General features: G+C 54.4%; 1 protein-coding gene across 6 annotated transcripts; it reads left to right on the top strand.

Moving 5' to 3' along the window:
- Positions 1-7,279: 7,279 nt before the first annotated feature.
- Positions 7,280-24,388, top strand: DDR1 (discoidin domain receptor tyrosine kinase 1). 6 transcript variants are annotated; one of them, XM_058554861.1, is made up of 19 exons: positions 10,053-10,117; positions 10,700-10,865; positions 13,636-13,765; positions 13,855-13,957; positions 14,152-14,380; positions 15,786-15,933; positions 16,193-16,301; positions 16,791-16,977; positions 17,062-17,308; positions 17,867-17,962; positions 18,076-18,227; positions 19,080-19,245; positions 20,052-20,162; positions 21,261-21,505; positions 21,675-21,802; positions 22,053-22,271; positions 22,747-22,981; positions 23,521-23,670; positions 23,785-24,388. In XM_058554861.1, the coding sequence occupies exons 3-19, from the start codon at positions 13,678-13,680 to the stop codon at positions 23,923-23,925; spliced, it is 2,754 nt and encodes a 917-aa protein (XP_058410844.1). In that variant the 5' UTR covers positions 10,053-10,117; positions 10,700-10,865; positions 13,636-13,677; the 3' UTR covers positions 23,926-24,388. The 6 variants fall into 6 exon arrangements, with proteins under 6 accessions (XP_058410846.1, XP_058410841.1, XP_058410842.1 ...); XM_058554862.1 differs by lacking the exon at positions 10,053-10,117 and adding an exon at positions 13,307-13,385 and having other exon boundaries at positions 10,667-10,865; XM_058554863.1 differs by lacking the exons at positions 10,053-10,117; positions 10,700-10,865 and adding an exon at positions 7,280-7,364.
- Positions 24,389-26,071: the final 1,683 nt, after the last annotated feature.

Raw genomic sequence — 26,071 nt, 5'->3', positions numbered from 1 at the left:
GTTGGGGAATTTTATCTTCATTCTGGGAGAACAAAGGGAATCATTAAAGAATTGTAGTCAGGGGATAACATGATCAGAGGTTCATTTTGAAAAGGTTCTTCTGACTGTAGTGTGAAGGATTGATTGGAGGAGACCAGGGTGGAGGCCAGTGGGCCAGGGAATATTCCAGGCAAGGCAGCATATGAATTAGGAGGGCTGATGAGGGGATAGAAAAACATTGCCAGATTTGAGAAATATTTAGGGAGTAAAATCCACAGGACCTGGTGATGGATTGGATGTGGGTATAAAAGACAGAAAAGAGTGTCCAGGTGGACTCTAAGAAACTGGGCTTGTTCAGTTGGACGGTGGGTGGTGGGCCATTTTCTGAAAGAAGGAACACCAGAAGAGGTCCAGTTTGAGTGGCAAGGAAAGAAGGTAGGTTTTTGATGTGCAAATTATTTTTGAAAACTTCAACCTTAACAAATTATTACTTTTGTGTGTGTGAGTGTGCGAGAGAGAAAGAATAATTGTTTACTGTTGTTTTAAGCTACTAACTTTTGGGGTAATTTGTTATACAGCAATAGATTAATACAATGGATTTTCACCAAATTTGAAGGTTTTGTTTGATAAAGTATGACTTAAAATATATACTATGTGGCATACACTGTATCTTATTTAGTGGGCCTGTGGGATCACCTCAAAGAAACTGGCAGTCACTCACCAGAGTAGATTAAACTTATGTACAAAGAGAGGCCTGGAAAGACATTCCAAGCTAAGATGCTGTGGATGAAGAAAACAAACAGTAGTTACAAGATGTATATGGATATATCACTCTATATCAGATGATATAGAAATATCATCAACTGGCCTCCATAAATCATAGGGCTTTGTGAAGGTCAAAGGAAATAATGTGGAAAAGGTTTTGGGAGCACAAAAGGACTATGCAAATGCATCAGGGATTATATATCAGTCAGGAAAGGTTATTGTGACAAAAACTGCAAACTCTTAAGGGCACACAACACCCAAGGTTTATTTTTGGCTCATGCTGTATGTCCATTACGGGTTGGCTATGGCTCTGTCCCTGTCATCTCCCACCAGGACCCTGATGGCAGAGCAGCCTTTAGCTGGAGCAGTGACAGCTGTCGTGACAGAGGAGAAAGAGTCATGGAGAACCACAGAGTGGACTTTGAAGCTACTTCTTAGAAGTAACACATGGCACTTGTACTCACATTTCATTGGCTAGAGCAGGTCACATGGCCAAACCTGACATTAAAAGATGAGAAAGTATAATCCTCCTATATTTTCGCCTGTTCCATTGTTCTTTCTTCCTTCCCGATGTTCCAAGGTTCTTTCTTTTATCATCTCCTTTCTGTTTCAATAATTTATTTTAGTCATCCTTTTGGGTAGGAATGCTGATGACAAATTCTCTTAGCTTTCCTTCTGCTAAGAATGTCTTGATTTCCCCTTCATTCCTGAAGGATATTTTCAACGGATGTAGGATTCTGGGTTGACAGAGCTTTTCCTTCAGCACTTGAAAAATGTTGTGCCACTTCCTTCTGGCTTCCATGGTTCTGTCATTTGAACTGTTTCACCCCTACTGATAATGTGTCATTTCTTGCTGCATTCAAGATTTTTTGTCTTTGGTTTTCGGGAGTTTCATTATGTGTCTTGAAGGGGATTTCTTTGAGTTTATTCTGTTTGTGGGTTGCTCAGCTTCTTGGATCTGCTTATGTCTTTTGCCAAATTTAGGAAATTTTCAGCCATTATTTTTTCAAATTCTTTTTTAGTTCCACCCTGGTTTTCCTCTCTTTCTGAGACCCCAATGACACAAATGTTAGATCTTTTGTTATAGCCACACAGGTCCTCTTCTGTTGAGCCCATTCAGTGAATTTGGGAGGGGGGGTATGGTATTTTTTCAGTTCTAAAAAAAGATCCCTGGAGTGGGGGGCTCTTTACTATTGGGCTGGGATGAAAGTTTGAGATCGTCACTTAGTCTTCTCTGATACCACCCCAGGAAGGGAGAAGAGGCACTCAAGATGCATCCTGTTACCAGGGATCAGATGAAGTTTAGGCTCCTCACTCAGCCTCTGCTGATTGGAGTGGGGATGGAGTGGGGATGGAGCTGCATTTTTTCCATGGTGTTTGGTTGGGATAGGGCCATTACTGTCTTGGTTTTCTGTCTTGCTAGGTCCAAATTATGACTTTTTAAAATATAAAATTAGTTAAGCTCATTATAAAAAATTAAAATATACAGAAAAGTACAAAGCAAAACTTCCTTTCCTCCCCTATCCATAGACTTCTGTGTTTCCTTCCAGATACCATTTTATAGCACTCCCATAGGTCTACCCGCTCATATGCATGTGCACACAATGCACATATATATACATTTATGGACGTATATACACTACTCAAGTGCCCCAGTCTCTCTGCTTCTCTGCTCTGTGGCTTTCTCTAGTGCCACGAGAGCTTGCCCAGTCATTGAAGGCAGCCTAGAAGTCCAGGAAATTAATATCTCCAAGGGCAACCCCCCACCAATGAGGAACAGGAGTAGGTGGGAGCTATGGACTGAATGTTTGTGTCTCCCCCAAATTCATATGTTGAAGCCCTAATCCCAAATGCGATGGTATTTGGAGGTGGGGCCTTTGGGAGGTGATCAGGTTTAGGATGATGTCATGAGGGTGGAGCCCCCTTGATGGGATTAGTGTCTTTATAAGAAGAAGAGAAAGAAGGAAGGAAGAGAAAGAAAAGGAAAAGGAAAGAAGACAGTTAAATGCTCATTAATAGGGGTGAATAGCCATGAAAATTATGGTTGTTTTAGTTTAGGCTTCTCCAATAGCATACCCTGAGACAAGGACTTGGATAGAAGTAGTTTATTTGGGAGGGGAGCCCAGGAGGCACAAGTGAAGGGCTGGGAGGAGTGAGACAGGGAAGGAAAAGAGCCAATAAAGGGTGGGCTAACTTGTGGGCTAACTGTTGAGGATCCTCTAAGGAACTATACAGAATGCTCCTCAGATTTGTCCTCCTATGGAATGGAGAAGTATTTATCCACTGTCTCAGTTTGGGCTGCTATAACAAAACACCACGGACATTTCCTTTTCACAGTTCATGATCAAGGTGCCGGCAGATTTGCCATCTGGTGAGAACTCTCTTTCTGATTTGCAAATGGCTGCCTCCTTGCTATATCCTCACATCGAGGAGAGAGAGAGCAGAGCTCTGGTCTCTTCCTCTTCTTATAAGGATACTAATCCATCTTCCTTCCTTCCTTCCTTCCTTCCTTCCTTCCTTCCTTCCTTCCTTCCTCCCTCCCTCCCTCCCTTCTTCCCTCCCTTCCTCCCTTCCTTCCTTCTTTCTCTCTTACAAGGTAATGGAAATGCTGTATACATCTTTGCACACCTGTACAAACATATCCATCTGTAGGATAAATTCCTAGGGGTAGAATTGCTGGGTAAAATTATTATGCACATATAACGTTTTCCTAGACACTGCCATTTCCTTCAAAAATTTGTGTATACTTATTTGGGAAAAATTCTCACCTCCGTTCTTAGTTCTGTCATGTAAATTCTCCTTGGACTTTTCCCCAGGTTCCTGCCCTATGATCTTCTCACTTTTTGAACCACTCCTCCCCTCCTGCAGTCTCAGTAGCCCAGAAGTCCCAGGTTCTAACTTGCTTGCACTGGATCTCGATGGTGGGGAGATTTTTGGCTTTTAACAGAGATTGCATCACCACAGATTTCCTTCGGAGACTCCTGCAGGCCCAGGTTTAGGTAGCCCTTCTCTGAGGGCTAGAATTTGAGTAATTTATGGATCTTTTTGGAAGAAATACAATTCTCATGGACTTGACTTAAATGTGTGCAAACCATGTGTGCAAACACAGCTAACCATGAACTCTTTATGCTTCAGTGCTTAAGCAGTTATAAAACCAAAACAAAGTAGCCATAAACACAAACAAAAAAGAAAGGCAATTTAAACTAACAGTAATTTGGTGTGATGAATAGTGTTTTTCTGAAATGAAGTTGTTGGCAACATGAACACCTACTGCCTAAATGCAGGTTCTTTCGAAATTGACACAGTATTCCACCGTGTACCTGGTGATGACTCAATTATCTCCCTACCTGTGTCTATTCAAATTGCTAAGAAATCTCTGTCAGTACATGTCCCCTGGACTCCACTTGGTACAAATGCAACCCAGACAGTTAAAAAAGAGCTAACTTGAAGAAGAAGGTAAACGTGGACGAATGCAGGCACTCACATGCAGAGCCGGGATCAATTACATATGATCAGAACACACTTATAATATTTCTAAGAAAATTCCCAATGAAACAAAAACATGGAATTTAATAAGTTTCACGGGGCATTTATGAGTCCCCAGGAGGCCAGGGACCTCAGTTTGAAAAACACTATCTTAGCACCGACCTTGACTTCCAGCGTGACCTTGAGCAAATCTTTTGCCGCTGTTGGATCTCTGTACATTCTTCGTACACAAACAAGAATGACTTGTAGTCATCTCCTAATACTGAATATTTGTATTCAGTATTAGGAGATGAAGGAAGTTAGAGGATCTTCAAGGACTATAAAGGAAGAGATAAGGATTTACTACAGACCCCTAGAGTTGGGAGAATAATGGTGGCTAAGATCCTCCAGCTAGCTTTGGCTTTGGAGTAAAAAAGACTCCGGTTTGAATTCCAGGATTTGCCAGTTGCTGTGTTTGTGTCTGTGGGCAAGTTACTTGACATCTCTGATCCTCAGTTTCTGCCTTAGGGCTGAATGAGGTGACACGGGAAAGTGCTGAGGGCAGAGCCTGGCACCTGGCAAGGCTCAGTAATCAGCAGCATTATCAGGAAGAGGCCAAAGTCTGCTGCGAATGCCACCGGCTTTGGCAAAGGACAACAGACAAGAGAAAGTGAAGGTTCTAAGATTCTGTCTATAAAGAACAATATTTCTGATCTATGGCTATCAGGATATTTCACCCTAATGAGCCCTGCATCTGCCCTAAGCTTCCATTCAGCTTTTCTCATTTCTCCCTCCCCGTCTACCCCTCCAGCGCTCTTCCCCGTCCAGCCTTGAGTCTCTTTCCCTCCAGGCTTTCATAGCTTTCCACAGTAATTAGTGTTGGTCACCTGTGCAGCGAGGGCCCTCCAGTGGCCTTCCTGTTCATTGCAGGGACCATGAGGCCCACAACAGACTGAGGGAAGGTGGGGTTTCCCAGGGGGGCGGGACTCCAGAGGCCCAGGCCAGAGTCTAGTCCAGTCCCACAGAGGCCTTCTGGATCCCGCTTGCACTTTTGGAAGAGTGAGGCAGAAGAATCTAGAAGTCCTGGGTGGGAAGTAGCAACTTGATACAGATCTAAGGCAAGTCTCAACGTCTCTGGGCCTGGTACCCTTTGTATAAAGAGCCCTGCCCCACCCACCTCAGAGGCCCTGAGGAGACAACCAAATGATAGATGAAAACACCAGGAAAATACCTGGCGTGTGCACTGCCTTCCTGCAGGATGTCACCATTTCCTCATGGCATTCCTGGCGGGGGGGCTGGCATGAAGCACCAGGCAGACGTGGACAGGATACAGGCAGAACTAACTCTTCCCTTCCCCTCAGCCGTTTGCATCCAACACACTGCTGCCAGAAACCACTTGGAAAATAACACGGATCTAATCATGCCATTTCCCAGCTCAACACCTGAAGGCCCTTCCTCCTCACCTTCAGGATAAGCCCAACTACCAATGAGATTACCTCACCTCACTCTGCCTCTCTGGGCTTACTCATGTGGGCAGACCCTGTCTTCCTGTCACAGCTGCATTTTCACATAACCATGGTCACGCCTCCTTGCTCTTCAGCTTCTTCAGCCAGGAATAGCCTTACCTCATCTCCGCAAATCTTTGTCTGACTTAAGGCCCAGTTCAAGCTCTAAGTCTTCCACACGAGGTCTTCCTGGATCTCCCTCCCGTCCCGCACCACCCCCACCGCCTCCTCCCCCGGCCCCCCTCAGGAGGACCTGGTCTACCCGTCCCCCAAATTTCCACAGCCCCTTCCAGCTCTGACTATAGCACGGGTCATGCTGTGTTCTGTGATTAGATATAGATATAGATATAGATATATAGATATAGATGTAGATATAGATAAACACATACATGTACATGCCTGGCTCCCCCTCTAGACTGTAATTGTCTGGAGGACAAGGAGTAGGTTGTGTTCCTCAATGTATCTTTCACAGCTCTTGCTGTCAGAGCTGTGCCATCCACAAACCCTTAATAACTGTGGAATGAATCAGGAGGTGGAACTCAGAGACCTGAGTGACACATGAGAAAGCCACAGAGGGAGATCATGTTGGTGGAATTTGGATGGTTACCTACATCAAAAGGGCCTGTACTTTACAGATGCCATCTCACATGATCATCCCAGCAGACTCCTGGGGCAGGTGTTATTATCTCCGTCTCACTGGTGAGGGAACTCGGATGTTGTAGGACGCAGCAAGAGAAGCTAGATGGTGAGTGGCAATGTCAATCCTCTCCTCTTAGAGGCAGAGCTTTGCTTTTTCCCCTCCCCATTTGATACTCTGCTTCCCCTCAGCGCTGTGAGAGGCATCACTATGACCTCCCTCCCTGCCCCACCCCCTCCAAGCCTAAGTGGTCACCTTTGGCTTTGGGGACCATATTTTCCAAATCAAGAATTGGAGTACCTTGTCTGACAAGGACATTTGTACTTCAGAGGTGACAGGTTGGAGTATGTTTGAAATGGGGGTTGTTCTTGAAAACTGAGGGTGCCTTCTGGCCTCAGGTACTTCCTATGGCTGCTGGTACAATTAGAGGGACTCCTTCCATATAATGCTTTGGGGGCAGCCAACTAAGAAGCTGGTATTCTGATTTTCCCTAGAGTGCAAAATCCTGAGAGAAGGAAGTGAATTGTTAGGGACCAGAAGGAGGTCTCCAAAGGACCGTCGTCAGTCAGTTCTAATCCTTCCTCACCTACCTCATGTCTGTCTGTCTCTCTTGCCTGGATTCTGCCCCCTCAGCAGGACCAAAAGCCCGCTGCCTAAGTTCTCAGCCACAGCTAGCCAAGGCTGCTTTCTCCCTACACTGCCTGCCTTCATCTCCTTTGTCTGGGGTCTCTTTGTCTGAGGTCTCCTTTTGGTTCAGTTTCACAGTCCTCTGCCTTCTCTCCCTTTCTCCCTGGCCAGGCTGCTCCCTCCCTCTCTGCGGGGGCCGGGAGGCTCGGCGAGGGGAGCGGGGCTGGGTTGCCATGGTCACGCTGAAGCCAGCCGCAGCTGGCCGGGGCAGCTGCTCCCGGCCCTGGATGAGCGGACAAAGCCAGGCAGCCTTGGCAGCCCCAGACCTGGAACCCTGAAGGCCTGAGACTGGGGGTACTGGGACCCGGGAGAACCCTGAGCTGGAGGTGAGAGGGAGGAAGCCAGAGCTGAACGAGGAGGGCAGGAGTGGGGACTGGAGCTGGGCCCTGCCCTCACAGGGAGGGACCGGGCGGTCCAGGCTGGAGGTGTGGTGGGAGGAGGGGAACACAGCGATTGCGGTGGCAGGAGGAGGGGAAGGATGGGGAATAGAGTTGCGGCAAATGGGCTGAGGGCCTAGGATGTCCCCAAGGGGAGGTCTGGGGCCTCTGTGTTCTGATGCCCAGAAACAGGTTTGATTCAGTCTTTGGCCTCTGTCTCCCCTGGTCTGTCCCTCAGTGGTCCCATTTCTCAGCCTCTTACTTTTCTCATCCCCCATGTTCCTTCCTTTCAACCCGGGGCCTCAGTCTCCCTCTTCTCCCCCTACTTTTCAGTTTCACTCCAGCCCCATCTCTCCCTTAACCCTGTTTCTTGTCCCTTTGGTGTGTCTGCTCACCTTTTAGGGCTCTTCACTTTCCTGCCCTCCCTGACTGTCCTCACCCTTTCCCCTCTGTCTCCACTCCTGTTCACTGGCTCCGTCCAGCCCATTTCTCCCCAAACCTCAATCTTCCCATCTTTTGCTGTGTGTGCCCTGGGTCTCCACCCTCTCTTTCCTCTCTCTGACCCCCAGGTCCCCTCAGCCTCGGCCTCAGTTTATCTCCAGTCTCTCTGAGTTCCATCACCATTGTCCCATCTTTCTCTACCCCCCAGACTATCCACAGCTGAGCTCAGTCTCATCTTTCTCCCAGTGCTACATCATCTCTTCCTCCTCCTTCCACGCCTGGGCCTCAGTTTCCCATTTGTACTTGGTGGTATCAAGGTCTGACTCATGCCCAGCGCCTTGTCCAGCCCCTCACCCTGCCCCCACCAGTGGATTCTCACTCCCCCCAGCTGCTGACCCAGTCTGTTTGCCCCGGAGGCAGCTGCATCTCCCGGGAAGGGGACTGCAGCTAGTGTGTGTGGGGCCCATCTGGTCCATCCTTCCTTTCACTGGTCCTGCTGGTCTTCCCTGCAGTGGCCGGGTGGTCTGCAGGCCTGAAGCTGCTCTCTCCTACGTGCCTCTCCTCACATTTTTTCAGCTGTTTTCCCTCCCCTCCTTCCTGGGCAGCAGGAGGCCATTGGCTTGAAGGGGAGGGAAGCCTGGATGGGAGGGCCTGGATGGGGGAGGGGAAGAGAGTCCTTTGGGGGCTCAGGAGGACATGGGGCCACTGGAGCTGGGAGAGATGCAGGAGATGTGGGATGCGCTCTGGGGGCCATGGATGGGTGCGTGGATGCTCTTGGTCTTTGGCACTGCTCTGGGGGCCCCATGATGGCTGGGATTTCCCTCTCTGGCCCCTGGGAATCTCTCTCGGCTCCGAGCCCCGCATTCCAGCCGGCTCCAGCCCCCTTTCTGCTGTCACTTGACTCCGCTGGGCCCCAGCCCTGCATCCCTCCCACTCCTCCAGCCCTGGGCTGGGGCGAGGTGGGCATCACCGGCTAGGAATTTCTCCTGGGGGAGACAAGGGGGCAACGGTTTCAGGATTTTATGGTTAACCCTACTCTCTGCAGTGGACCCCTCTGTCTGGCACTGCCATGCCACCTGGCCCGGATCAGCGTGGGCCTGGGGTGTGGAATGTCCCACCGGGGTGTGAAGGGCTGCAGCTCCTTTCCTGAGGCGTTGGGCTGCAGCACAGCCGGCCGCCTGCCGAGGGCTTCCCCGGAGCCTAGTCCCTGGAAGGAGGGGCCGAGAGTCCGCCCAGGTGAGGTTACTTGGGAAACCTTGGCCCCACCCCCGGCCCGGCTCCACCCCCTGCCCAGCCTCTTGGGGCCCAGATTCCCCAGCGGCCGTCTGTGAGGGGTAGGTACTTGAGGGGACCCCTGGGGGTTTGGTAGGAGGGGACGGTGGGAAGAGGCAGTTCTCCGAGCGACCACGGGACTGTCGCTTAGTGGGCCCCTGAGCAGGTGGGGCGTCCTTGGGTTTGTGTGCCGACCCGTGGGTTGGAGTTCGTGCCCATGTGTGCCTTGGCCTCTCCCAAGGGCCAGCCTCTTCCTGGTAGTGCTTTTGTGTCCTCGTCCGGTTGGGACGTCGTGTTTCTTTCTTGGGACTGCTGTCTGGAACGGCACGTAGGGTGTGAGTTTATAATCTGCTGTGAGGTGCAGAGGGGCGGAGAGTGCAATGAAGTGAGAGATCTTACTGTGCGGGTGATTGGCAGGTGTGGGGTGTGGAGAGAGGTGGTGGGGCCCAGGTAGTGCTGAGTTGGGTGGACCACCTCCCACCACAGCTCTTCTATCCGCCCACCTCACCCAACAGCTCTCTCTCTCCCACTGGGTTTGTTTGCCTAGCCTCCTTGTGCCCATCTTCTCTGGGTCTCTTGTCTGATTTTCTCTTTGCCTCTATCCTCCTCCTCCCCACCACTCACCGTGTCCCGGCCTATCCTTGCCAGTGGTCAGACCCTCCGACCCCCACCAGGGCCAGAGCTGGCTGGGCTTGAGAGAGGTCTGCCCTGAGGAGGACTCCTGGCCCTTGAGCAGGGACCCCAGGGGAACCACGGCCTGGGAGTCTGGACCCCAGGGTCCTTGAGAGGACTGGGGAGGGCCCTGGAGAGTTAGGGCAAGGTACTGGAAGGTGAAAGTAGAGAGAGGGAGGGGCTCGGAGAGAGTGGGCTGGCCTTCAGGCTCTGGGGCAATCTAGGTTGGGGTGTAGAGGATGGGAGGCCCAGACGGTGCCAGAGAGAAGCGAAGGTTGGTGGTCAAAAGAGTGGGTCTGAGGAGGCTGGTTGGACAGGTGAGCCCTGCTCCCTTCCCCCATCCCAACTCCTGCTGCTGGGCTGGGCACCAGGCCTGTGGGAACCTGCTCCTTTCGTGTGCCCTGGGGCTGGCCCCTTCACCTTCCTCTCCAGGAACTGAGCCTAGAAAGGGGGGAGTAGGGAGGGGGACCATCCCATCTGGGGGCCTGGATTTGTGGGAGGCCTTAATCCCCTGGGGCCTCAGCTTTGACGGTTCTCTTTTGTGGGGAACCTGGGGGGTGGGCTGTGGGTAGGTGGAGGGGGATGGGCACGTAGCGCCGAGCGGGCGGCGGTGACGGAGGGGACCGCGGGGTGGTTACCTGGGGGAGGCCGGGGCGCGCGGGGGAATGCGGGGTGGGCGTGGCGGGGCCTCGAGGAGCGCGGGGCCGGAGGGCGGCGCTGGGCGTGGGAGCGGCGGGCACAGCTCGGGCCAGAGGGGGAAGGGAGGGCAGCGGCCCGAGCGCCGCGAGCGGGCGGAGGGGGAGCGGAGAAAGGGAGGAGGAAGGGAGGGGGAGCCGGGCGCGGGGGAGGCGGCGCCTGGGCCCGAGCCGCCCCAGCCCTGGCTCCTCTCCCCGGAACAGGCCCCCGACAGCTGCTCTCGGGAGCCGCCTCCCGACACCCGAGCCCCGCCGGCGCCTCCCGCTCCCGGCTCCCGGCTCCCTCTGTCTCCCCCTTCCCTCGCCCAGCCGCCGCCGAGGCCCCGCTCCGGGTCCGGACTCCTGGGTCCGCCGGGAAGAGCAATGCGAGGTAGGGAGAGCGGCCGGAGGACCCCTGCGGGCGGAGGGGCGAGGGCGGCGGCCCGGGGCTCCAGGGGAGGCGCGGCGAGCGGAGGGTGAGGGCCCGGCGGCGGAGGCAGGACGTTCCGGGGCTGTACTTGCTTGTCCAGCTCCTCTAAGTCTGTCCCTGCCCGCCTCCCCAGCACTCTGGCTTACTGTCTGAAAACGGGGGGTACCTCCTGACCTCCGAGGCAGTGTGTTCCAGCCTGGACGAAGGACCCCCCCCCCAACCCCTTTACTCAGTATGGAAGACAGATGCTTCTGTGTGTCCCCACTGAAACATCTCCTCCGCCCCCTGGAGAAGTGGGCCTGCCCTCTCACCTGGCCAGTCCCTGCGGGCATCTACTGTTAAGCCTCCACCCATCCAGCTCCCAATTGGGCAGCCTGGCCACAGCCCAGCAGAGAGAGGAACTGACGCCCTAACCTACCAGTGACAGCCGCTCATCTGCGCTGGATGGTCAGTGGGTTCTGCCACAAGATAAGGAGCACCATCCTCGGTGTCCCTCTCCCCGCCCCCTCCCCCAGCCTTCACCCCACAGGTCCCCTGCTGGCTGGACATTCCTTTCCAGCACTTCCACCCCTAGCCCCAGTCAGGTGCTCAGACTCACTGCTGCTGAGAGCACACAGGTGTGCCCTCAACTCAGCAGGACTGTGGAGACAGGTGAAAGCTGAGTGTATGGGAAAGTGGAGAGATGGCTCTTTTTCTAATTGCCACTCCAGCTACTCAAGTTTCCTTCCGTTCCCCACCCCTGGACCTCCCTCTGCCTTGGTCATGGTGTATATTAGAGGTGGGCGCCAGTTCTCTTGGGGTCTTGGGCCTGAGGGCCTGAGTGTGTGTCTCACACTGTCCTCTGATCGTAGGCACAGGTGGTGTCTGTCATTCCATCTTCACAAGTGTCTGAGGATGGCTCTTCACTAAGTGATGGGATGGGAGGTGTGGATGGAGTTGTGTGTGTGCATGGCTGTGTTTGTCTTGGTTGGGAGTCTGTGTGTGTAATGGATTCATGTGGATGTCATATTCGAGTGTCTGTCTCTGAAAGTCTGTGAGACACAGAGGGGTGTGTGTGTATGCATGTGTGTGCGCGCGTGTGCATACTACAGCTAGCCTCACTGTTTACACCCAGCTCTGTAAGTTCGCCTGCCTTACCACGTGTATTTGTATGTGTGTGTGTGTGTGTGTGTATACACAGAGCTGTGTGGGTGTTGTTGTCTGGGGTCAGGGTGGGGGTTGGAGGAGGAGGGTGAAGGGCCTGGGGCAGTGTGTCCCTAGCCCCTGGCTTGTAATTGGCTGTAATGGGGTGGGGTGGGGTTGGGATAGGTCTTCTGGGCTTGTCAGACCCAGTGGAGAGAAATGGGGTGTTGGGATGTTGGAGAATGCATTTCCCCAGACGTCTGTGCATTTCTCTGTGTGGCTCTGTGCCCTGCGCTTGTGAGCTGCTCTGTTTACCTATTGCTTTGTGTTTCTCGCTTTGTCTTTCCCTGCGTCCTAGCCTCTGCCTTCTTTGTATCTCTCTGCCCGGGGCTCCTCTTGCTCCGTCTGGCTCTGATGACTCATCTGGCATAGGCATGAAGGTTACTTAGGGGAACAAGGGCCCCGCTGTTCCCGAGAGAGGTGGGGGTGGAGAGCGGCACCCAGGAATTTGAGGCCAGCCGCCTGGGACTCCGGCTGTCTGCTCCCCTGTGCAGGGCTCTGGACCCCCAAGGGACCAGGCATGATGCCTCTGGTTCCAGCTCTCTTCTGATACCTGGGTGCTCCCCACATTCAGTCATCCCCCTCAGCTGCTGCTTCGGGAGCTGTGGGGTCTCAGCTGCCTCTTACATTCCTGCCCTAGAGCATTATGGGAGCAGCTGGAGGAGGACAAAGGGATGGGGGAGTATCCCCCCACTCCTCCTACCTCCTGGGGTGACCTGGCTTCCCTGTCTTTAGACCCGCCCTCATCTCCAAGGCAACTCAGCCTTCTCCTCAGCCATGGGCTCTTCCTTCAGAGGCAGCCACCTGCAGAAAGTGGGAACTGGGGGGACACGATGTCTGGTCTTAGGAACGGAAGGCAGAGCAGGGAGAGCTAGGGACGGAATGCTTTGGACCTGATGGCAGGGGCAGGGTACGGGTGTGAGGGGTGGCGCTAGGGGTCCCTCAGTATTGCAGCGCCTGGGGAAGTCAGTGCAGAGCTCCGGGAAGACGACAGGTCAGGACAGCTTTTCCTGCCGCTGGGGCTGGGAGGGTAGATCTCTGGGTTCATAAGGAGATGCCAGTTGGAGTGGTTTAGGGGTGCCAAGCTGCCTGGGCCCCAGTAAAGAAGAGTGGAGGTTCTCAAACTTTAATGGGCACAGATCACCTGGGGATTGTGTTAAAATGCAGATTCTGATTCAGCAGGTCTAGGGTGGGGCCTGAGATTCTGCATTTCTCCCAAGCTCCCAGGTGTTGCTGAGGCTGCTGGTCCAGGGACCGGACCGGGCCTAGCAGGGCTACAGAGGACAGTGAGATTGGAAGGTGCTGGGGTCCCCCCTTCTCTTAGAATTCTGGGCTCCTGGCGGAGGGGAGGGAACCAGAGTTTAGCCAGTGTCTGGCACATGGGAAACATTCTAAAAATATAGCTGATGCTGCTAAACAGTGACCGTTGTTGTCATTTTACTGCTCTTATCCCCAGAGCAGCTCGTTCTGTCTGTCTATTGCTGTTGGCTGTGACCCATCTCCCTGATTGCCCTTTAACTTAGCCCACCACCCATTTTGTCCCCTGCAGAGATGCTGCCCCCACCCCCTTAGGCCTGAGGGATCAGGAGCTATGGGGCCAGGGGCCCTCTCATCTTTACTGCTGCTGCTGCTCTTGGTGGCAACTGGAGACGCTGACATGAAGGGACATTTCGACCCTGGTGAGGAGACTGGCTCTTGGGCCCCTGATGAAGGGGACTTGGAAGACAAAGAGGGGGACTTGACCCTCCGTATGCCTGTATTCACCCAGCCAAATGCCGCTATGCCCTGGGCATGCAGGACCGGACCATCCCAGATGGGGACATTTCTGCTTCCAGCTCCTGGTCGGACTCCACTGCTGCTCGCCACAGCAGGTACCTGGCCCACCTGGGGCTGCCCTGGAGGGAGCTCCTGGGGCCTCTCCTTGCCCTCCTAACCCCTTTGCCCAAGCTTCTGAGAGGACCAATGCCAGTGAAACCCTCACGGTCCTGGGTGGTGGGCTTAAAATACTGGAGACAGAGGCAGACCTCGGGTCAGATGTTTCCTGTGACCTCCTACCCCTTCCCAGGCTGGAGAGCAGTGACGGGGATGGGGCCTGGTGCCCCGCAGGGCCAGTGTTTCCCAAGGAGGAGGAATACCTGCAGGTGGATCTGCGGCGGCTGCACCTGGTGGCTCTGGTGGGCACCCAGGGGCGGCATGCCGGGGGCCTGGGCAAGGAGTTCTCCCCCAGCTACCGGCTGCGCTACTCCCGGGACGGCCACCGCTGGATGGACTGGAGGGACCGCTGGGGTCAGGAGGTGAGGCTGGCAGGGGTGGCGCCCAGGGAAGATTGGCGCTCCTCTCTCTTCCTGCTATGCTTTAAACACCACCCATCCACTAATACTCTCCAGTTTATGCCATTTCCAGCCTGGTCCTCCTCCCTCGGCTCTATCTAACCTGATCACCTTCCACCTGGATGTCTGATGGGCGTCTCAAACTTACCATAAGCTTCCTAGCTGAACTTGAGTCTCATTCCCACCCCAATCTGCTCCTCCTCCAGCATCCTCCAGCTCAGGAAATGGAACCATTTACCCAGGTGCTCAGGCCGTAGCTGAGGTGATATCCCTGATTCCTCTTGTGCTCGCACCTCCCACTTCCAAAGCATCAGCAAGGCCAGTCTGTTCTACCGCCATGATATTTCCTGAATCCGACCACTCTCACCACCTCCACCTCTACCAATCTAGGCCAGGCCCCCACCATCCCCAGCTTAGATGAACGCAGTAGTCTCTGAACCTTTCTCCCTGCTTCTGCCCTTTCCTGCCTGAAGACAAATTTCCACCTGGAGTCCATATGCAGGGTACCTTAGAAAATGCAAATCAGATGCATCACAACTGGCTCCCAGCCCTCCACTGGCTCTCAGCTCTGCCAGAACAAAAGCCACACTCGCGCCTGGGTGCAGGAGCTTAGCCTGCCCTGGCGCTTGCCTGCATTCCTTACTCCTCTCTCCTGTTCTCACTTCCCCGGGCCCACATTGGTTTTCTTGCTGTTCCTGGAGCAAGCTAGGGCTCGTCCCACACCTTAGGACATTTTCACTTGCTATTCTCTGGGCCTGGAAAACTCCTTCCTCAGATGGCCATACGTTCTCCCTCGCTCCATTCAATTCTCCCCCCAGATGTCACCTCCTCAGAGAGCCTTTTCTGATGGCCCAACTCCCCCTGCTCCAGCCCCACACGCCACTGCTTGTTCTTCACAGCTGTTTCTCCTACGGGAAACGTAGTCCTGCAGGAGGGACTGATGTTCACCAGCGAGAACGTGCCTGGCTGGCACAGAGTGGGCGCTCAGCCAACGCCTGCTGAACAGAGGGAATGGGGGGAAGGAAGAGGGGGAAGCCGAAGCGGGGGTACAGCGCTGTGAGGGACTGGGTAGAATCCGGGCACAATGGCATGAATGGCTTAGAGACAAAGGGATGGAGCCAGGCAAGGAGTGGGAGGGCTGACCCTGGAGGTTGAAGACAGACCACCAGGCTGAGAGGTGTTAGAAGTCTCTGCTGCAGCCCCTCGTTGCACAAACACCTGGCTGTACCCCATAGCCTGGTTTGCTCAGTGCCAACATTCATGGGTCTCTCTGTGGCCACTGTGGGGTGGGCCAGGGAGCAGCTGGTGATGGAAGTTGGATCTGACCTGGAGCCTTTCCCACCCATCCACCCCGTTTCCTGGCCCACAGGTGATCCTAGGTAACGAGGACCCTGGGGGAGTAGTGCTGAAGGACCTTGGGCCCCCCATGGTGGCCCGACTGGTTCGCTTCTACCCCCGGGCTGACCGGGTCATGAGCGTCTGTCTGCGAGTGGAGCTGTATGGCTGCCTCTGGAAGGGTGAGTCGTTCAGCCCCCTGAGAATTCGCTTCCTGGCCTGGGGCCTGGGGAGTGGGGCCTGGGAGAGGGGCATCCGGGATCCTCTTGCTCGTTTGGAAGCCCTCCCTCTGAGTGAGAGGGGGCTGGCCAACATTCCCTCCTCCACGCCAATGGGCCTGTGGAGGGATATGAGAAAGGGGCCTGAAGCCTGCCCAGGCCTGACACGGGTGGGGGACGGAGGCTTCGTGCCTCTAAAACTGTGTCTCCCACCCTGTCCCAGATGGACTCCTGTCTTACACAGCCCCTGTGGGGCAGACGATGTACCTATCTGAGGCCGTGTACCTCAATGACTCCACCTACGATGGACACACCACCCACACTGTTGGCGGGTAAAGAATCGGGCCCTACAGGACATGGAGCCTGGGATGGGAGGGAGGATGGAGTCGGGGGAGGAGGGAGGTGGGTAAGTCATCTGGGCAATGAGGTGGAATAACTGCCGAGAGGGATGGGTTAGGTGGGGCCTCAAGAGATAGGACCAGGCTTGAAGGATAGCAAGGTGACCACTAGCTCATACGACACTGTGGATTAGAAAAAGGCATCCCCTTTGCTAAGACACGTACATCTGTTGGACATTGAAACAATAAATACACACGTCGTAGATTGAATGGTGTCCCTTAGAGATGGTGCCTTTGTGCAGCATGCGACTGCAAAGTCCCCGTGATAGTCCTGGGGGTGGGGAAGAGAGAGCTGTGTGAGGATGGGGCAGGAGGTGAGGGCTGCCAGGCTGGCCAGGCCACTGGGGGCGGAGGCAGAGCACCTGGATAGGTGATACTTCCTTCTCTTCCAACCTCGTCTTCCTCGGCCCCCTTCCTCTCCAGGCTGCAGTATGGAGGTCTGGGTCAGCTGGCAGATGGCGTGGTGGGGCTGGATGACTTTAGGAAGAGCCAGGAGCTGCGGGTCTGGCCGGGCTATGACTATGTGGGATGGAGAAACCACAGCTTCCCCAGCGGTTACGTGGAGATGGAATTTGAGTTTGACCGTCTAAGGGCCTTCCAGGCCATGCAGGTGAGTGTATCCAGCCCCCAGGGAGGGCTCTGAGAGTAGGGTTCTCCTGGTCTTGACCCTGTGTCCCTCCCTTCTTCCCCCCAGGTCCACTGCAACAACATGCACACACTGGGGGCCCGCCTGCCTGGCGGGGTGGAGTGTTGCTTCAAGCGAGGCCCTGCCATGGCCTGGGAGGGGGAGCCTGTGCGCCACGCCCTCGGGGGCAGCCTGGGGGACCCCAGAGCCCGGGCTGTGTCAGTGCCCCTGGGCGGCCGGGTGGGCCGCTTTCTGCAGTGCCGCTTCCTCTTTGCTGGGCCTTGGTTACTCTTCAGTGAGATCTCCTTCATCTCTGGTAAGCCCCAGGTCTATGCCCAGTCCCCAGCCTCTGGGATTGCCAACCCTGCAGCGCCCCAAAACATCTACTCCGGGCACCACGTCTGCCCATCATCCCCAAGACTTCAAAAGCAGGGCTGCCCAAAATAATTTGAACCCCTCCCTCCCTCTTTCCCCCACCTATCTCTGTCTTTCCTTTATGAGTCCCTCACGCATGACCGATATTGAGCCAGTATGGCAGTGCTGGCTGATAAATATTAAAATACTCTGTGCTGGTTGAGAATTAGCCTCTTCTCTAAGCCTCCTGATACCCAGGAACCCCCACACTGAGCTCTCCCCAGGGGTCCTGCATCTCTCCACAATCCAGCAACTAAAACGTTAACATCCACCACACCAGGACCCTCCAGGACCCTGTTCCCGCCACCACTTCTGATTGGTTGGTGCATAAGCTGAATATCAGCCCTGCTCCTGCTCCCTCACCCCATAATTGAATTCCCTAGGTCTCATGCAGGTATGCCTCCCTTTGGGCTCCCCCTCCCTATCTGACTCCCTCCTTTCTTTTCTTCTTTCTCCCCAGATGTTGTGAATGACTCCTCTCCAGCACTGGGGGGCACCTTCCCACCAGCCCCCTGGTGGCCACCTGGCCCACCTCCCACCAACTTCAGCAGCTTGGGTGAGTAGCCCTGGGGCCTCCTCGGGGTTGGGGGTATGTTCCTGTTCCTCCCTGGGCCCCCGCCAGCTTGGGTGGGAAGGCTCCTGTGGTTCTGACCCTCCTGCCTCCCCCAGAGCTGGAGCCCCGGGGCCAGCAGCCTGTGGCCAAGGCCGAGGGGAGCCCGACTGCCATCCTCATCGGCTGCCTGGTGGCCATCATCCTGCTGCTGCTGCTCATCATCGCCCTCATGCTCTGGCGGCTGCACTGGCGCAGGCTCCTCAGCAAGGTGGGCAGAGTAGGGTGGGGGCATGGGGCAGCCTGGAGAGGGGCGGGCAAGATGTGGGTGTGGAGAGTGAGGCCAGGCCGAGGCCAACGTGTGTTGGGACTCCTGCATTAGTTAGGGTCCAGCAGGGACCACAGAGCACAGTCTAGTTAGAATAATTAGAGGAGGGCTTAGTAAAGAGACGACTTATGAAGGTGTGGGCAGGTGTGTGGAAATCACAAGAGTAGCTGTCCTCATCCCTGGGCCTGTGGGGTGAGGGCAGGCAGCAGGTACCGGAACCCAGGAGGAGTGAGTCTGTGGAGAGGATGCCCTGAGAGGGGCAGTGACTTTGATTCAGGGACACAGTAGCCTGAGTCCACCCCTCAGGGAGGGGCTGGGAGAATAATCACCTGACCTCACACTCTGCCTACCCTCCAAACTGCTCCTGGGGCTCCTCTTTGGCCAACCCAAACCAAGCCTGTTGATGCAATCCATACTGATCAACCTCTTGGGGCAGAAGCCAGGTGGAAAAAAAGTAGAGAGTGAAGCTAGAGAAGCAACCAGAAGCAGTCTGGCACACCCCACGCCTATGTCTTCTGGGCGAGAGTCCAGTGGTGGTGATGCACATTAAAGTTGATAATTCCATAATTATCTGGTCAGATTTCAGTTGGAATCCCATGGTAAGACATCAGGGAACTCACTTAAATGCTCTTGAGCCTCTGTTTCTTTACCTGTGAAATGGAGTTAATAATAGATACAACGATGGGATGATTACAGGGACTGAAGCAAGGAACACGGGTGTAGCATTTCACAAAGAGCTGGGAAGTGTGTGCTGAGTGGTAGCTGCAGTTAACCTTTCCCATTCCCCATGACAAGGCTGAGCGTCGGGTATTAGAAGAGGAGCTGACAGTTCATCTCTCTGTCCCTGGGGACACCATCCTCATCAACAACCGCCCGGGCCCTCGAGAGCCACCCCCTTATCAGGAGCCCCGGCCTCGTGGGAATCCACCCCACTCTGCTCCCAGTGTCCCAAACGGCTCTGGTAAGACCTGCCTGTTCCAGTCCCACCTCCATCCTCTCTGCCTGTTTTCTTAGTGTATCCTTTTCTTTCTTCTTTCCCGTTCCCTTTTTTTCCTGTCTTCCCCAGTTTCAACTTATTTTCTTATTTCTGTGCCCCTGGTCACCACCTTCTATATCACTCCATATCCCTACCATATAATCTCCCTCAAGAATTTCCCATGTATCACCCATGATCCCCAGTGGTCTCATCCTGTCTTTGTGTCCCATACACACCTCTCTCTCTTCTCTGTTGTGCCCTCTCATTTTGTCTTCCTGACTTCCTTTTTCCTAGACTCACCACGTTCATTCCATCCATCCATCCATCCATCCATCCATCCATCATCCATCCGTCTATCTACCCATCTGTATATATTCATACATCCATTCGTCCATCCATCATCCATCCATCCAACCACCCATCCATTCTCTATCTATCTATCCAACCGTCATTATCCATCCATCTATGTTCATATACCCATTCATCCATTCATCCATCTGTCCATCCATCCATCCACCATCCGACCATTCATCTATCATCCATCCATCCAACCATTTGTTTATCATCCATCCATCATCTATTTGTTCATCCATCATCTCTCTATCCATCTCTCCATCCATTCATTATCCATCCTGCTATCCAGCACTCTCCCGATCCTTGTTTTATCCTGTCTCTGTCTCTTAGTACATTTGTTCCCAATAGCCCTGGTCTCGCCCTATTCCGGGTCTCCCTGTCTGTCTAGCCTTGAGTCTCATCCCTTCCCCGTGTCTCCCCCCTCCTTCTCCCGACAGCGTTGCTGCTCTCCAATCCGGCCTACCGCCTCCTTCTGGCCACTTACGCCCGTCCCCCTCGAGGCCCGGGCCCCCCCACACCCGCCTGGGCCAAACCCACCAACACCCAGGGTAAGCCCCTCTGCCCCTGGGCTCTGCCAGGCTCCCCATACCTCTACTGGGGCAGGGAAAAGTCCTCACACCTTTGCACTCCCTCCTTTCCCCACTGTGGCCTCTTTTGCTCTCCTGAGCTCCCAAGGAGGAAGCTCTTGTGCCCTAAGCTCTCCTCTGCTGCTGCTTGCTCCTTTTTAAGGCCTCCCCTGGAGCTGAGGAGTAGAGAGCTCAGTGGTTCTCACCTCTGTCCCCTCCTCCTCTTCCACCCCATCTCTTCAGCTCTCCAGAGCCAGAGAGGAGGCTGCTGTGGCGGCCCCAGGTTCTCTTGTAACTCCTCTTTCATTCTCTCCTCTCTCTAGAGCTACGAGGAGGAGGGTCTCTCCCCCTGGGTGCTTGCCCTCTCCCCCCATGTGTCCCCTCTCTGCAGTCCCAGAGGTGAAGGCTCACGCCCTGCCCTTTCTGTCTGCTGCTCCTCTCCTTGCTGTTGCTCATTGTCGCCCCTTCCCCTGGGCTAAGAGGGGACAGCTCTGCTTCCTCTCCTCTGTCTGTAGACCCCTTGTTGTGTGGGCCATGACGAACTGTTCCCCTCTCCCCTCTCTGCGTGCCCCTGTCTCTGCTTGTCTTTGAGCTTGGTGTGTTGGGTCAGGGAGGGTTTGGGTAACCATGGCAGGGGGGAGCCAAGGCTGAAAGCATGGGATAGAACAGCTAAGTGAGTGGGAGGGGCTGGTGTAAGTGGGACAAGGGTTTGGAAAGTGGAGGATGGCTGGATGGCTGGGACCATCCTTCTTCTGAGGGTGGGTAGAGGAATTCCTCTTCCGGCCAAGACTTACTTCATGGTCTCTTGGGCTCTGCTGGATCCCTAGAGAATAAGACCTTATGACGTTCTTCGCTGAACCATTTCCATTGCCTTGAAAACTCGGGAACAGCTAACTTTCATCCCTTGCTAGCATATTCTCTGGTTTGAGGTTGGTGGGTGGAATACCAGGAAGATGGAGGGTAGACCTAGTCTCTCACCTGCCTGGGAGATGGGGCCCCTGGGAGGCTGGGGTGTGAGAACCGTGGCTCTTGGGCTGCTCCTGATGCCTCGTTCTGTCTTCTTTCCCCTCACCCCTCCAGCCTGCAGTGGGGACTATATGGAGCCTGAGAAGCCGGGTGCCCCGCTTTTGCCCCCACCTCCCCAGAACAGCGTCCCCCACTATGCCGAGGCTGACATTGTCACCCTGCAGGGCGTCACCGGGGGCAACACCTATGCTGTGCCCGCGCTGCCCCCGGGGGTGGCTGGGGATGGGCCCCCCAGAGTGGATTTTCCTCGGTCGCGGCTCCGCTTCAAGGAGAAGCTTGGCGAGGGCCAGTTTGGGGAGGTAAGGAGGATCCCTGCCCAGCCATCAGTAGTGTCTATCTGGGGCTCTGACGCCATGCCCACACGTCCCCCCTGGCCGGGAGCCTGTCATCTGTGACTGTGTTATCCCAATTGACCCCATGACCTCGGTGAACCTTGTGACCTCCTAGCAAATGACCTTCTTTCTCCAGGTGCACCTGTGTGAGGTAGAGAACCCTCAAGATCTGGTCAGTCTTGATTTCCCCCTTAATGTGCGCAAGGGGCATCCCTTGCTGGTAGCTGTCAAGATCCTACGGGCAGATGCCACCAAGAATGCCAGGTGAGGACCAGGGATGGTGTCTGGAAAAAGGGAGGGGAGACCATGAAGAGCAGGGAGCGATCTAGAGAGAACTGTGGTAGAGACCAGCAGGGGGGAGTGTCTGGGGAAGGAGGTTTCCATCCCAGGCCACTGCATCACTAGTGAGTCAGCAGCATGCGTGCTGGGAGGTGGGGCGCTGGTCCACGCGAGCAGGAGGGAAGGTGCAGGGCAGCCCCTCGGCATCCCTGCCACCTTCTCCCTGCTTTTCCAGGAACGATTTCCTGAAGGAAGTGAAGATCATGTCGAGGCTAAAGGACCCCAACATCATCCGGCTCCTGGGCGTGTGTGTGCAGGATGACCCCCTCTGCATGATTACTGATTACATGGAGAATGGCGACCTTAACCAGTTCCTCAGCGCCCACCAGCTAGAGGACAAGGCGGCTGAGGGGGCTCCTGGGGATGAGGAGGCTGCCCAGGGGCCCACCATCAGGTACCTGCTTGCCCAGGCCCTTCTCTGAGAGCTCCCAAGGAGGTCTCTTGGAGGGAAAGAGGGGACCATGGGGTGAGGAGGCTGGTAGAGGTTCCAGGAGGGGGCCTGGGATGAGGAACATGTGACCATATTCATCTAGGGATTTGAGGGGCAGAAAGGCCGGAGATTACTATGGTGAGGGTGGAGAAGGACTTGGCCCCTGTCAGGAATATCCCACTGCCCTCTCTTACCCCCACTACCCTTGAGTCCAGATTGGGGAGAATAATAAGAGATAGCTCCCTGGGAGCGGATGAGCCAAAGAAAGATTGAGTGGGCACCTACCTCTTGGCCTCCACGTGGGCGTTCCATCTCTGCACTGGGAGTAGGTGTAACCCGTTCTGGGGAGTGGGCTCCCCTTCCTCTCCTGGGAATCTGTGAGGTGGGGATAGTCTGAGGCTGCCCCTGGTGACCCTCTGCTGTGGGCTCCCTTACTCAGCTACCCGATGCTGTTGCACGTGGCGGCCCAGATTGCCTCGGGCATGCGCTATCTGGCCACACTCAACTTCGTGCATCGGGACCTGGCCACGAGGAACTGCCTGGTTGGGGAAAATTTCACCATCAAGATCGCCGACTTCGGCATGAGCCGGAACCTCTACGCTGGGGACTATTACCGTGTGCAAGGCCGGGCGGTGCTGCCCATCCGGTGGATGGCCTGGGAGTGCATCCTCATGGTGAGAAGCCCCAAGAGCAGGGCAGGAGAGCACTGGCTGCTCTGTGGTCTCTTCAGTCACTTCCCTTCCCTGGACTGCAGTTTCCTCATCTGTAAAGTGAGGGTTTGGACCAGTGCTCTCTAAGGTTCCCTCTGGCTCCTGGGACTAGAAAAAGTGGGGAGGTGTGGCATGATGGTAAAGGGCCCAGGAGCCAAGAGTGGGTACAACAGCTGCAGTCAGGGTGACAGAGAACAAGAGGGGAGAGATGAGGCTAGCGATAGAAGGGGAGGAGTTGGGAGAGAGTCAGGACCAGAAAATGGGGGCAGGACGGGTGGAAAAGGAAAGAGGTGAGGGACAGGCTAGAAGAGGAGAAGGAAGGCAGAGCCCAGGGAGGAGCAGGCTGAGTGGGAAAGAGGGCCAGCTAAGGAGAGTGGAGCTGAGGGGTGGGAGGGAGTCAGGCCGGGAAGTGCTGAGTGGACATGGGCTCCCCATGGGCAGGGGAGGAGGGTCTGTGTTGCCTGATGCCCTTCTCTGCCTCTGTCACCTTATCCTTGCACTAGGGGAAGTTCACGACCGCGAGTGATGTGTGGGCCTTTGGGGTGACCCTGTGGGAGGTGCTGATGCTGTGCCGGGCCCAGCCCTTTGGGCAGCTCACCGACGAGCAAGTCATCGAGAACGCAGGGGAGTTCTTCCGGGACCAGGGCCGGCAGGTCAGAGCAGAGGGGAGGGAACATGGGGCTGGGGGTCCCGGAGGGCCAGAGCCTGTCATCTTGGGGACTAAAGAATGTTTGTTCCCTGCCTTTTATCCCCCTGCCACAATGTAGGTGTACCTGTCCCGGCCCCCTGCCTGCCCGCTGGGCCTGTATGAGCTGATGCTTCGGTGCTGGAGCCGGGAGCCTGAGCAGCGACCACCCTTCTCCCAACTGCATCAGTTCCTGGCAGAAGATGCACTCAACACAGTGTGATTCACAACACCCAGCCGCCCCTCCCTCAGGACGATCCAGGGGAGGCCAGCGGCACTAAACAAGAGGAGCTCACGGCACCCCCACTCCATGCCCCCTCCCAACCGCCCTTCACCTCTGATAGAGGCAGTGTGACCGCAGGTGGGCTGGACCTGCCACGGAGCTGACGCCCTCCCTCCGCCAGACAAGCCCTCATGCCCCCTTCCTGCTCCTCTCCTAGAAGCCCACACTGCCCACCCAGCTGGCCCTGTGGATGGGATCCTCTGACCTCCTCTAGCCATCCCTTGGGGGAGGGCAGGGACAAATATAGGGCAGACACTGGACATGGCCCATTGGAGCACCTGGGCCCCACTGGACAACACTGGTTCCTGAAGAGAAGGCTTTGGCCCCCCCGGCCTCTCTTTCCGTCACACACTGGACCCCGCTGGCTGAGAATTTGGGAAGTGAGGAGGACAAGAAAGGGAGAAAGATGTGCTTACTCCTGGAGTTGTCCTCAGCTTTGGCTTCTCCCTCCTCCATCCTCTGAAACACTGGACCTGGGGTGATGATCCCTGCCCCCAACCCCAGCCGCCCCCACTTCCCACCTGCCGTGTTAGAGCTAGAACTTCTCGAAGCCTGTATGTTTCTGTGGAATAAATATTGGGATTAGGGGGAAAGAGGGAGCAGCGGCCTGTGGCCCTGGGGTTGGACATCTCTATCGTAGCTCACGTTGGTTTTTCTATAATCACTTGGGGTTTGTACATTTTTGGGGGGAGAGACACAGATTTTTACACTAATATATGGATCTAGCTCAATGCAATTTTAATCCCCTGCACTAGGCAGGTAACAATAAAGGTTGAGTTTTCCACAGCTGGGAGTGGGTTCTTGGGGTTTTGGTAAAATCTGCCTCCTGCGCCACCCCCTCCACCCTCCTACCCCCACCCCGCACCTCCCCATCGCCAACTTAGCACGTATTTTGCCCAGCAAGTGTTCTGTTTCTCCATAACCCAGGCCCTTGCCTGTGGGACTTCAGGTCTCACCTGAATGCATGAACCTTGTCAACGCAAGGGGAGCTCTGCAGGAGCCTGGAGGGAGGTAGATTAGGCCAGAGGTCTTAACCTTGTCTGATCCATGGACTCCTTTGGTAGTTGGGATAGGTCTACTGATTCCTCTTCAGAATTACATTTTAAAACCCATTAAAAAAATATGTATATATAGGATTATAGAAGAAATCAAGAGTTTACCAAAATGTTTAAAAAATTATGATATAGTAACATGCTTCTTTTAAATATGTTTTATAACAAGATCTAGTAGCAGGTATAATAACTACTGTCATTTCCAATAGTAATGAGCATAAATGATATTCTGAGATTTCTACAACAACTGTAGTGGGATGTGAAAATAGCTGTGGTGTCTATTAGTGACAAGCCACAGGTACTGCTAATATTACTGGGAGTTTGCTCATATTCATAGTTGGAGGAAATGCTAAATTTCAGTTAGAGGTTAATAAAAATAGAGGTATAATTTTTTTTTTTTGCCCAAATTCTACAACACTCTCCTCCCCAAGGATCCAGGTGGAGAATCCTTGGATCAGGCTGATTAAGCGTGCAAATGACCCAATAGGTGTGAGGTGTTTGGCTGGGAGCCAGAACCAAGAGCCTAAATTACCTCAGACTTGGAAGGATGAGCCATAGCCACCAAGAGAGCATTTAACTAAGAGTTTAAATTTGGTTGGAAAGAAAAAAAAAATCAGTTGCAAGTATTGGGAAAGGCAGACCCATCCTGATGGCAGTTCATGTGAAATAAAGACCCTTGGATCTTGGTTGATAATATTCACAAAATGAGCCAACTGGATAATGAGGATAACAATAAAGATAATTTCATTAGATTGAATTAATAGGCCTTTGGGGTCCAGGTCACAGATCTGAGTCCTGCTGAAACCTACGTAAGTCAGACCACTGTGACCTCGCTTTAAGATAGGCACTGACCTGTCGAGAGTTTAGAGGCCAGAACCCAGAATGGTGAGCAACAGAAGCCATGGCAGTGAGCCGAGAACCCCCAAATCTCTGAGCTCACAACTCTTAAGCTCTAGACCCATGCAACCACCTAGAAATCATTTAAACTTCAGTCTCGGCACATTCAAACCTGCTCCTCTTCCATGGTTTCCTGA

This window comes from Diceros bicornis, chromosome 14 (assembly GCF_020826845.1).
Source record: "Diceros bicornis minor isolate mBicDic1 chromosome 14, mDicBic1.mat.cur, whole genome shotgun sequence".
In the NCBI taxonomy this organism is placed as follows: domain Eukaryota; kingdom Metazoa; phylum Chordata; class Mammalia; order Perissodactyla; family Rhinocerotidae; genus Diceros; species Diceros bicornis.
Note: the sequence above shows the minus strand (reverse complement) of the source record. Positions and strands in the feature narration are given on the sequence as shown.

Bases quoted from the DNA above. Each gene is read 5' to 3' on its own strand.
- DDR1 (XM_058554858.1), top strand. From the start codon at position 10,040: ATGGGAGGCCCAGACGGTGCCAGAGAGAAGCGAAGGTTGGTGGTCAAA. The intron at 17,309-17,866 runs GTAAGCCCCAGG...CTTTCTCCCCAG, and splicing joins TGAGATCTCCTTCATCTCTG to ATGTTGTGAATGACTCCTCT. The intron at 21,803-22,052 runs GTGAGGACCAGG...CTGCTTTTCCAG, and splicing joins GATGCCACCAAGAATGCCAG to GAACGATTTCCTGAAGGAAG.